We start from the raw sequence: 12,108 nt of genomic DNA, 5'->3' as shown, positions 1-12,108 counted from the left end.
ACCATAACAAAATGCATTACTTTTATTATCAACAATGACATTTGTTTTAATGTCATTACTTATATTCATAATTTAAAATAACATAATCGTAACAAAATAGCAACAATTCGATTAACGAACATTGAACAGATAACAAAAATCCCCTTTTACGCCTGTCATAGTGGACCATTGATACAAAACGCAGTTAAATTTTATATAGAGCTCAGTGTAAGCCTGCCGTAAACAAGAGTCTCTGCCAGATAAAATCAGAAGAAATACAACAACCAAACAAACACCAAGTGGTTTAACAATAACATAGAAATAAAAATCAATAACATCATCTGTTTTTACCTTAAATAGCCTCAGTATGAAATCCAAAGTATGTTTCTTTCTTATATTTACACTGTCTCTATCTTTTGTATGTGAAGCTCGTCAGTTCAGCAGATGTGAACTTGTGCGCCAGTTGAGAAATCATCGGTTTCCAGCAAACAAGTTGAGACAATGTAAGTTAATAAAATATATTTTATTAACCCGCTCAAATTATCTGCTTAAGTTCAAATAAATTTATGTTAATGTTTGTATCGGTTAACTAGATATTAATACAACATCAAACTAAAACACTCGTTACATTACATCTAATTATAGCTAACAAAAACAAATGACTGCTACGATTTTATAAAAAATTCCCAGCACTTTTTCACAAGAAAAATATTTAGCCTGCCAGTAACACTTTTTTTCTATTTTAACAAAACCTCTTTGGTTAATTTAAGAAACATAAGACCTTCATTGTTTTAGGGGTGTGCCTGATCGAGAATCACAGCGGCGGTCGCACGGATTTAATCAGTAGAGCCAACAGATCAGGTTATCGCGAATATGGTCTGTTCCAGCTCAGCGACAGATTTTGGTGCAATAAGAGTGACCTCCCGGGGAAGGACTGTAATGTAACTTGTGCTGGTATGTTGAATTCATTCGTTGGATCAGTTATTCCTTATATGGTCCATCAGGTCTTAAATATCAATGTATTTTTTTTCCCTTAATCCCCCGATATATTTTAGGGTCGGAGACTTTGTTTACATTTTTTAATTAGGACTGTAGTTATAATGGAATAATTGTGTAGCTATACTTATAATGGAATAATTTTTTTACTAATATCAATGTATTTACGAATGAGGGAAACAAGTTTATGGTTCAAAAGTTGAAAAAGAATTGAAGCAATAGGTAGTTCAACGAAGCCAGAATTTGGAAATCTGTGCTTTAGATTATTCCGTGTTTCATCAGTCTATCAGAAAACAAAGGTAATTTGAGTTTGGAGGAGTATAGAGATATCCTCACATTTCTAAAGGTATATATTGAAACTATTTAAATCAATTTCCATTATCATCAACTAATAGACTACTGTTGGACTTTATTAGGTCACTTCCATCAAAGTATACTAAATGACAGACCTCTAAGAATACATGTATGCCAAATTTAATCGAGATCTGTTGAGTCGTTCCGGAGATCTTCAAGCAAACATTCATCCATCTAAACATTCGCATTTATAATATTAGTAAGATTAAAGTATGATTGTTATATAGAAAACACTGCGCAGCATAATTCCATACATATTAACATTTAAATATAAAAACTAAAATATGTCATTAAAAGGTGTCCCTTTAGGCAAGGTTCCGAAGATACTGGCAGCGTTCCCCCGTTCGTTCGTTCGTAAGAATATGTGTGGAAATGCAATCATATGTAGCTATACAAACATTTTGTTTCAGATCTCCTTACAGATGACATCACTAAAGCGGCCAAATGCGCCAAGAAGGTGTACAAACGTCACGGATTCACCGCATGGTATGGTTGGAGCAAATGCCAGGGATCCTTGCCTGATATTAGCTCCTGCTAGAAGTAGAAGTGGGAGTAGTCCTTGTAGTTGTATTATCATACATCGTATATCTTTCCTTTTCCTATTTCAATCAATTTTCATTATAATTTAATAAAAATTCAAGATTTTTAATGCTGTTTTTTTTCTTTGAATTTCTAAACTACCTTTTCTTTATGAGAAATTGAAAGATATTGGACAAGACCTCAGGACAGACATCTCTTTGGTTATTATCGGCTATTTAACTTTCCCACATACTAAAAGGCTCCTAAACTGGAGTTTTAAATCTCTAAAGCTACTTTGATTGCTGTAAGTGTTCATTAACACCACAACTAAAAAGATAACAACAGCAATTCACGACCAGAATATAACGATACTAAATTCATATACTTAACTAGCTTTTACCCGCGACTCCGTCCGCGCGGAATGAAAAATAGAAAACAGGGTAAATCCTATGTCCTTTTCCTGGTTCTAAGCTACCTGCCCACCAATTTTCAGTCAAATCGATTCAAGTTCCGTTCTTGAATTATAAAAAGTGTAACTAACACGACTTTCTTTAATATATATAGATTTACTAGCTGTCGCCCGCGACTCCGTCCGCACGCAGTTAATAAGCTTATATGACACGTTCGTAGATTTACCATAGCAGCGCCATCTATTGATTACTTACTCAACCCAGTCGAAAGGTATCGACATCTGTTAGAATCATTTGGAGTTATCAGATAATTGTGACTGTCAAATAATAACAGACAAATAATTAGCAATAAATTAAAATTGCAACTATAATTTGAGATTTAAACTATCCTATCTCTCAAGTTGGATCGAACTGCACATGGTGTGCGAATTTTATTATAATCGGTTAAGTGGTTTAGGAGTCCATTGAGGACAAATATTGTGACACGAGATTTATATATATTAAGCTTTATTCACGAAGGTACAAACATTTTTTTAATAAAAAAAATTATATTACATGGAATATGATATTAAAATATACTTTTAATGCTCTTATGATTCAAAGAGTTAACATTTATTTCTTGCAGGAGCTTATGTCAGGCAGGGGCTTTCCACGACACTTGTTCTTCCAGCCGTACCAGGCGTCGAAGCCATGTCTCTGATAGATCTTCTTAGCACAAGTTGCAGCCTTCGTAATATTGTCAGTCACGAGTTCTGAAATAAAATTATATATGGTAAATCAAAAACTAATAAGAAGAAAATAACCGAACAACATATTTTATCAGATGTCAAAAAATTTAAGAAATTTAAGTCATTATTAGAGATACAGCAGTGATTCTCAAAGTAGATCAGGTGGAGACCCTGGAGTCAACCGAAGACTAGGCTGGGGTTTATTTACCACTATCTTGTAGTGGTAAATAAACTTGAGGATTCACAAATTGAAAGCAAAATTAAGCAGCAGTGGATTCACCGTTAAAATATTGAAAAGGAATTACTACAAATAAGTTTTGGTAAGGTTGAATCTTAATTGAAGTACTAACGTTTGCAGGTAACGTTGCAGTCCTTTCCTGGCTTATTAGTAGTACTGCACCAATATCTGTCGTTAATCTGGAATAGGCCGTAGTCCCGAGAGCCGTCGCTGTTCGGTTTGCTTATGATGTCTGTGCGTCGAGAACTCTCACTTTCTACTAAACATACCCCTGCAAGTGAAGGTAATATGACACAACTAATGGCTAAAAGACGAATAGAATATAAGTCTAAAAATACTAAAATAGAACGGTGCAGGATAATAGAAAAGATTCCAAAGGGATGGAGAATAAATTAATTCCCATAGTGTTGGATAAGGACACCACTGGATATCAACAAATAACTATTATATTGATTCATGAAGACCTTCATACATCGAAGAACGTGTATTGGCTAATAATGATAAAAACTCTGACTCAACGACTGATAAGAATTAATCGTGAATCAGTATACATTTATTAACAAATTCGTAATCGTTTACTTTCCTTTAGAAAAGTAATAAGGCCTTAGTAGTATTTTTTTTATCGAGGATGCATAAACACTGGGTACATTTAAATAGATGGAGTCTACATAATTTTCATACTAATAAGTTTTTTGAAATATTTATTTTAGTTTACCAAAATATTGAAAGTTCGAGAAGATATAAAATGTACTTAGTTTCAAAGGACACCGCAATGACAAATTTTTGGACAGACTATTTAAAACAGTAATGTAACCTGGGCGCTTCAATTGACTTCTTTATTACACAAAAAAATTAGTTGCATATTTACCTCTAATACGGTGGGAGTTTTAAAATTTCTGGCCAGGCTATACATATATATCTACGTCTACTTACAGTCTCTCATTTTGTTCTCTGGGAATCCATTCTTCCTGAGCTGATGCACCAGTTCGCACCTAGAAAGCTGTTTGCCTTCGCATTGGCTGAAGACTACAATGCCACACAGTACTACCACAAACTTCATGTTAAACATGATTATTGTAAAGACTGCACTGTTTTGAATACGATGCACGAATGTTTGGAGGTGTAAAAAACTGTCATTAAATACTCCTCGTGTTATCGATTATCGAGCTCAGCTCAAGTATTGCATTAATTTAGTCTGGAACAAGGGAATCCCTTGATGTTGTAATGTGCTCAATAGTGAACAATATAATATTAACAAAGGGATGCTAGATACCATCGTTACGAAATCGAAAGATAAAAAATATATGACTGGGGTTTGTACTTCTGTTTGTCACTTTTATTGACACATATTTGTCATTCTTTATATTTTTAACAGTAGTAGAGAGCCCGCAATAACATTTTTAGAAGAAAGTATAGCTGGAGCGGTGTAATACCGCGACCACACAGGAGACAGTCTACGGCTACTGCCTTCCGCAACAATCCTGGCCAACGATTGGTCATTGAAAATTACACTTAAACTTATATTCGGCGGACAACAGGATAAGTGTGAAAAATTGATAATTGTTGTTGTGACACGGAACATATTTAAATTATGGGCGGATTTCTCTTTCGTCCCTCTTAAAACATACACAGCAAAACTTCTCGAAACATCAGAATACTCAATATCAAATTTATATGGTATGGAAAAATAGCACTTGATAATATACTGTCACTTCTAATGTCCAGATCGACCTCATCTATTGGAGTGAAGCGAGTCGAGAATCTGGAGGTGGTCATAGAGAAGAGTCTACTTAAAGATAGTCCCAAATAGGGTTGGTGACAGGCAGGCGCTGGCCGTAAAAAATGAAGCCAAATCTTTAAGGTTTATAAAGCCTTGTGTGCCGACCCCACATGAGTGGGATAAGGCCTGGGAGATAATGATGACATATCATCGATAACCAGATTTCAACGTAAAACTTTAAACCAATGAATTCTTTATATCAATTGAGTTGTTTTGCAACTTAAGTAGCTTGATATACAGATAATTACGTACTCTCTTTGGTATGTTTATGTGTTGATTTCATACTGAGTTGTTATTCAACTTAATTTCGAGACGCACAGATAACTGCGTACTCCCAAGACTATATATATTTGTTGTTTTCTTATTCGAATCATTCGTTTGCAGGACATCGATCAATTTAGACCAAACAGTCTTAAACAAATGTATAACATTAACAAAATTAACTGAACATTTATTATGAAACTAGCTATTGTACTAGCTCTAGCTGTATTCAGCCAATGCGAAGGCGGGCTGACGAAATGTAAAATGATAGAAGAATTGATTAGACGTGGAGTTCCGCAGGACGCAATGAAAGGCTGTAAGTGTACAAATTATTTCAACAATAATGATTGTATCGGGAAAGAAAATAATTGTCATCCCGCGGCATTTCAGTTTCAATACAAATCACAGGTGGTTGAATATTGATTAGTGGGTAGAGCAAAAGAACTGATACCTCACCAGCTGAGATACAGAAATGCTTTTTATATTTCATTCCTCCATTCCAATTCATGACCGTTAATCAACTCTATCAAACGTTTGCAGGGGATTGTTTCGTTGATAGTTGGACTTCACAGCAAACTGACATCATCTTCAAATCAAACAGCGAAGGTTCCCGAGGCTACGGACAGTTACAGATCAATAACAAGTTTTTGTGCACTATTACCAACAACCACGCCAAGAATTGTAATGTTTATTTTGTTTTTTTTAATGGAGAAAGGACAAATTTGCAGCGGATCCTTCGATATTTAAGTTATCCCATACTCACGGACAACATCAGAGAAACCGCAAACGTAAGTATTACATTACCTATGTTACTCTTAACCTATGTTTAATCTTTATTTCGTACTAGCTTTTACCCGCGACTCCGTCCGCGCGGAATAAAACATAGAAAACGGGGTAAAAATTATCCTATGTCCGTTTCCTGGTTCTAAGCTACTTGCCCACCAATTTTCAGTCAAATCGATTCAGCCGTTCTTGAGTTATAAATAGTGTAACTAACACGACTTTCTTTTATATATATAGACTAGCTGTCGCCCGCGACTCCGTCCGCGCGCAGTTAAAAAATGGGGGGGTGGTATGAAAAATAGATGTTGTCCGATTCTCAGACCTACTGAATATGATCACAAAATTTCATGAGAGTCGGTCAAGCCGTTTCGGAGGAGAACGGGAACGAAAACTGTGACACGAGAATTTTATATATTAGATTGATTACACAAGCGACATCTAGTACATCCTGTATAAAGAAAACATACAACACCGCTAACTTCAACAATAGTTTTCCTTGCATTTAATTGATTTGCTTGTTTTCTTCAAACAACATGTTTTCAACAATAGGTTACCTTCATTTGCATAATGGAATCATGCATGCATCTTAATGTTAATTCATAAAGTAAATATTTAAACGCATCTTATGTGTTGGTACCATCATTCGTCAGTTCGCAATTTCCTTATGCTAAAATTCTTCTAATATGAAGTCGTATATTCTTCTGTTTACTGCTGCAATGATTCTTGTGTGTGAAGGCAGACAGTTATCAAGATGCGAGTTGGTTAGAGAACTGAGGAAATACGGTTTCCCGGAGAATCAAATGAAAGACTGTGAGTTTATTTTTCCTTATTTTTGTCTTACCTTCCTCCAATGAAATGTGAAATGCATGAAATGTCAATGTGATTATATTCACTTTCTTGATGTTTCATCCTGGAAAAATATATATTTTTAAACAGCACAGAGTTCGAATGGAAACGGAAAAGTTTACTATTTACCTACCTTATTGTAGGTACAATTAATAATGTGTTTGTAAGCCAAAATAGTCTAACAGCCATAATACTCTTAGAACACTGTAAAAATCAAACTTTAGTAAATTGATTTATCTATATTAATATTATAAATAGTAAAGATATAATTGTTTATTTGTTTGTTGTTAGACTACGAAACTACCGAACCGATTTGAAAAATTCTTTCACTGTTGGGTAACTACACTATACTCGGTTGCCAGAGCTGGGCATTAACTCGTTAATCCGTTAATCGTTAATTAACGAAGTTAACATTTTCCTTAACGGATTAACTTTTAAGTTAAATTCAAAAAGTGTTAACGCTCTTGTTAACTTCCGTTAAATTTCACTTCCGTTAATTTAGTCCGTTAATTGTAACAATAGACACTTATTGACGTGTTGTCATTTTATTTAAATTATGCATCAAGCTACATTCGTAAGTTCGGCTATGTTCGGGGACCGTCGGCGAGTCGAATGGTGACCGAGAACGAGAGAGAACGAGAACGAGCGAGTGTGATGCATGTTATACTATACACCGAGCGGCCGGGATAGACGTGATCAAAAGAGTACCACAGAATCCTTGTTAGAAAATAGTGACGATTTAAACAAACTTACCTCTATCAAATATTGCGAAGTTTAGGCGCTAGACACCTTCAAAGTTTAATAATTATTTCACATTTACACAAATATCTCTAAAAGTCTTTATTACATTTTATTCACATTAAAACTGGTTTTCATTTATTTAACATCACTTTTTTTTTAGAACATGATTTTGTTATAAAACCAACATAAGGTACGAAAGTACTTTATTCTAAATACAATAATTGTACACTTATATATATAGATAAACACTGCGTTGAATTGCAATCAAAATAATCAAGTGTGCATAACTCTTCAACGTCGTAACTAAATTACAACTAAACTTTGTTGGCGACGAAAATGTTTATTTTAATATTGAAGTTTAAAGACAGCAAAAAATATAAAAAAAAATCGTTTATGGTTCATTTGAAAAAGCGTACAAATAGGATTTTTTTGTCATTGCGTAGATAAGAAACAAACAATGAAAAATAAATTTAAAAATACGAAAGTCGAAATGTGCACGCAATAAACATTCCTCGAAAACAAAAGGGATTTAGGTGTTTATTACCGTCGTTTGTTTTTTTTGGGGCTTCTTCATAGTCAACGAAAAATAATTTTGCATTTTAAAAATATGAACAAAGGACAGCCCGCACACAGAATGCGATAACGAACTCGATGGATTTATGGCCCCAACCCTTCTAATGGTCGGGGATGCACGTGCGCTGCACAAAGACAATAGCAAAGATAATTTGTTTGTTTACAAAAAAAAAGTATACGATAAAACGAGAAAGAATGAGGAAAAAGATAAAATAATTATGTTAGTGAAATAATGTTAAATTGTGTTGTACTAAAATGAATATATGAAATGTCGGCACAAGTGACCTTTACTATAACATAAAAAACAATCTCAAACAAAATGCACTGAAAAGTAACAAAATAATGTCATGAAAACCCTCTAAACTCTAAAGAAAGTTCTCTTCTTTCTTGTAACATTTATTGTATAATTATTGTTATTTCGCAGTCGGTGTCGGCCGAAGTAAATAGGTGACATTTTATATTTGAGATGTATTAAACATACTTACGTTTATGTCCCTTCTTACTGCATTTTGTTTGAGATTTGAGATTGATATTCTTTTGAATATTACCATAATACGAGTATGTCTCACTGTTTAATAGAAAACTTGTGTTGTCTAAATTTAGTTAGTTCTCTAATTCCGTGAAGTTGGATGGTCGATAAAAAAATGACTGAAAAGGTCAATTGTCCATCATTGTCAGTGAAGTATATAAGTGTGTGTAACTAGTGCATGCTATGTCATTAATATCGTACAGGCAGTAGTACATCACCCCAATCGTCAAAATTTTATTTGAGTATATTATATAACTAAACTATAGATAGGATTAGCGCTCGCCCGAGATTTCGTAAGCGCAGTAAAAAAATAGCCTAAGTTCTATAGAAAGTCTTGACAATATCAGTCCATATGATTCGGAGATTATTCGTATGGTCATTTCCCGCTTGCGCCCTATATTCGTAATATAAACCAAAATTAACTTTAACTGTTAACTTTAACTTGCGTTAAATTTTCTTAAATTAAACGCTTTAACGATTAACGAAGTTAAATTTTTATTTAACGAATTAACGATTAACGAAGTTAACTTTTTGATTAACTGTGCCCACCTATGTCGGTTGCTATAGGCTATTTTTTTTTTATTAATTTCGTCAAGTGTTTTTTTATATTTCGCTCGGACCATGTGGCGGATAACTTAAAGTATTTAATATTTTTAAGTCTTTTACTTCTTTGTATATCAGGGGTATGTCTAGTGGAAAATGAGAGTTCGAGACGTACTGACGTCATCGGAAAACCGAACAGAGATGGTTCCAGAGACTTCGGCCTGTTCCAGATCAACGATAGATACTGGTGCAGCAACACTAATGCACCTGGCAAGGACTGCAACGTCACCTGCAAACGTAAATCCTAAAACATTACGAGAATTAAGCCTATTCTATAAAACATTGTGCGTTTATTAGCTGTAGGAAGCAGTAGGATAAAAACAGTTTAGAAGGACCATCTTACTTCTTACCACTATTGTAAATTCGAATATTTAGATGTATGAATGGATGGATATTTCTAAGAAGGTATCTCCATAACGGCTGCATGGATGTCGCTTGTAGAACGTATCTTGTAAGAATATATAAGCAACTAATTAAGTTTTTTTTTAGTTCCGCGCGGTCGGAGTCGCGGACGACAGCTTGTATTTTATAGGATAGGAAATTTGTAATCTTAGAAAGGGGAAGGTAGAACTCTGAAATTTTTCTGTACACGTTATAATCCAAATATGACATGCCTTTTTCTTATACTTTCAGTAAACATTACATGCATATAGTACTCATCTGTGGGAATTAATTCATTACTTTTCTCGGTTTTTATCTTTACATTACGAAGTTTTTTTTTTTTTATATACTGTCTACTTCTAACATAATCAGAATCTTTGTCTGCCTATTTACTCTTTCATGCCAGTTCTCTCTTTTATGCCTCTCGCACTTTCGTTCTTCATACTATTTCTTTCTTGCTTTCATCGTCTTTCTTACTCATACGGGTGGGATTCCCGTCTCTACATTACGAAGTTAGAATTCGACACTTTCGTACTAATTTGTATTTGGCTTTCAGAATTGTTATCTAATAATATACGGGATTCAGCAGTTTGCGCTCAGAAGATTTATAAACGACATGGCTTCAACTCTTGGTACGGCTGGATAAACCGCTGCCGTGGCAAACCTTTGCCCGATATTACATCGTGTTAGAACGAAGCAATAAATCTAAAAAAATACACAAGAAAATATTGTGGAAAAGGTCGTTTATTATCTCCCGTTATATTGAAGTATGCTGTATAAATAAAAGGTTATAATTAATTCTTGTTTATTTTATAACATTCTAAATGTTTTAAGGTAGTTCTATAGTTCTAAAGTTCTTATAGATTTGCCGTATTTCTATTTCTAAATTATAAATAGCGCATATGAACCCGCATATATCTAACTAATATTATAAATGCGAATGTTTAGATGGATGGATGAATGGATGTTTGAAGGTATCTCTGGAACAGCTCAACGGATCTTGATGAAATTGGCACAGGTGTAGAATATAGTCTGGAAGAACACATAGGCTACTTATTACGTTTTTTTTTATTCAGCGCGGACGGAGTCGCGGGCGACATCTAGTAAATTATAAAGATAAAATTTGATTGTTTGTTTGTTTGTTAATTTCCATCCCTTTCGATCATTATAAAAATACCTTAACCGGAATAATTTTAAAACTTTGGTCGAAATAAAAATTTTGTATGTGACACATATATTATATTGATATTAATGTTGTATTTACTTATGGTTCTGCAAATCAGAATAGCAAAGGAATTCAAGTGAAGTCACAAGAAAAGTAGATAAAACCAGTAAGAAAATGCACTAAAGTACTTGAACCCTCTAACACAAAGGCGAAAAAAAAATAGTAAAAAACATTGAGTTGTTTTTTATTATTTTTAAATATTATTTCTGGTTCACCCTCTTTACATTAATATAATATAATTTTTATTTGAATTACCTAATGTTTGTATCGAGAAATACTTTAGTAAACAAAGAAAGTTCCATTAATCATCTTTTACCAAATTTCAACATAAAACTTTAAAAGGATTCTTTGTAATTCTTGAGTTGTTTTGCAACTGGGCTTTCTTGACAAACACATAATTTCGTACTCCTTTGAGTATTTATAAAATAGCTGTTTATATTGAGTTGTTTTGCAACTTGACTTTCTTGACATACAGATAATTAGGTACTACTTTTAGTATTTATATGTTTTGATTTCTTATCCGTATCATTCGTTTACAGGATACCAAACAGTTCACTAGTCGTAACCAAACCTAACGAAAATTTATCATGAAACTGGCTATCATACTCTTTGCTCTAGCTGTATTAAGTAAAAGCAAAGGCAAGTACCTGACGAGATGTAAAGAACTAGTAGATGGCACCTCGGGAAACCAATTGAGAGGCTGTAAGTACACGATTTATTTAAACAAGGGAAATTGTATCTGAAAATAAATGTAATGACCACATGAAACATGACTAGGTGGACGATAATTTACTGTTGGGAAGAGGAAAAGAGGCTAAATATGGTCTCTGCCCTTCACAAGGAATTGAAGTACTTCTAATCTTTCTTTATGTTCACTTCAATATTTGTAATTAATCGTTGCAGGGGATTGTTTTGACCAAAGCGAGAGTTTCCAGCGCATCGATGTCACCGACAAACCCAGCAACGACGATCCACGGGACTACTGGGATTTAAATATCAATAATCTATATACATGTACTATTACTAATGCCGATAACGGCCAGAATTGCAATGTGTATTATATGTTTAAACGATTTCGCGAACTGCGGAACGCCTAATGTTAAGTCATCCGATGCAAATGGAGGATGCCGCAACACTAGAGGAACGACACACGTTAGTATTA

At 34.0% G+C, this 12,108-nt stretch overlaps 3 protein-coding genes across 3 annotated transcripts; 2 read left to right on the top strand and 1 right to left on the bottom strand.

The window, feature by feature from the left end:
• Positions 1–136: 136 nt before the first annotated feature.
• On the top strand, positions 137–1,916 carry LOC123721149 (lysozyme-like). Its single transcript, XM_045678761.1, has 3 exons — positions 137–482; positions 775–933; positions 1,740–1,916. Exons 1-3 carry the CDS (start codon positions 347–349, stop codon positions 1,865–1,867), a joined length of 423 nt encoding a protein of 140 aa, XP_045534717.1. The 5' UTR covers positions 137–346; the 3' UTR covers positions 1,868–1,916.
• A 913-nt stretch (positions 1,917–2,829) lies between these two features.
• Positions 2,830–4,351, bottom strand: LOC106719447 (lysozyme). Its single transcript, XM_014513787.2, has 3 exons — positions 4,158–4,351; positions 3,337–3,495; positions 2,830–3,010 (listed from the first exon to the last, which is right to left on the bottom strand). The coding sequence occupies exons 1-3, from the start codon at positions 4,291–4,293 to the stop codon at positions 2,871–2,873; spliced, it is 435 nt and encodes a 144-aa protein (XP_014369273.2). The 5' UTR covers positions 4,294–4,351; the 3' UTR covers positions 2,830–2,870.
• Positions 4,352–6,495: 2,144 nt separating this feature from the next.
• On the top strand, positions 6,496–10,508 carry LOC106707466 (lysozyme). The gene is made up of 3 exons (XM_045678762.1): positions 6,496–6,858; positions 9,419–9,577; positions 10,278–10,508. Exons 1-3 carry the CDS (start codon positions 6,732–6,734, stop codon positions 10,409–10,411), a joined length of 420 nt encoding a protein of 139 aa, XP_045534718.1. The 5' UTR covers positions 6,496–6,731; the 3' UTR covers positions 10,412–10,508.
• Positions 10,509–12,108: the final 1,600 nt, after the last annotated feature.

This window comes from Papilio machaon, chromosome 7 (genome assembly GCF_912999745.1).
Source record: "Papilio machaon chromosome 7, ilPapMach1.1, whole genome shotgun sequence".
In the NCBI taxonomy this organism is placed as follows: Eukaryota; Metazoa; Arthropoda; class Insecta; order Lepidoptera; family Papilionidae; genus Papilio; species Papilio machaon.
This window is presented reverse-complemented; position numbering and strand designations above follow the sequence as displayed.

Bases quoted from the DNA above. Each gene is read 5' to 3' on its own strand.
- LOC106719447 (XM_014513787.2), bottom strand. From the start codon at position 4,293: ATGTTTAACATGAAGTTTGTGGTAGTACTGTGTGGCATTGTAGTCTTC. The intron at 3,496-4,157 runs GTAAGTAGACGT...CTTCACTTGCAG, and splicing joins AGAGAACAAAATGAGAGACT to GGGTATGTTTAGTAGAAAGT. The intron at 3,011-3,336 runs GTTAGTACTTCA...ATTTTATTTCAG, and splicing joins CTGCAACGTTACCTGCAAAC to AACTCGTGACTGACAATATT.
- LOC106707466 (XM_045678762.1), top strand. From the start codon at position 6,732: ATGAAGTCGTATATTCTTCTGTTTACTGCTGCAATGATTCTTGTGTGT. The intron at 6,859-9,418 runs GTGAGTTTATTT...TTTGTATATCAG, and splicing joins GGAGAATCAAATGAAAGACT to GGGTATGTCTAGTGGAAAAT. The intron at 9,578-10,277 runs GTAAATCCTAAA...TTTGGCTTTCAG, and splicing joins CTGCAACGTCACCTGCAAAC to AATTGTTATCTAATAATATA.
- LOC123721149 (XM_045678761.1), top strand. From the start codon at position 347: ATGAAATCCAAAGTATGTTTCTTTCTTATATTTACACTGTCTCTATCT. The intron at 483-774 runs GTAAGTTAATAA...TCATTGTTTTAG, and splicing joins AGCAAACAAGTTGAGACAAT to GGGTGTGCCTGATCGAGAAT. The intron at 934-1,739 runs GTATGTTGAATT...ATTTTGTTTCAG, and splicing joins CTGTAATGTAACTTGTGCTG to ATCTCCTTACAGATGACATC.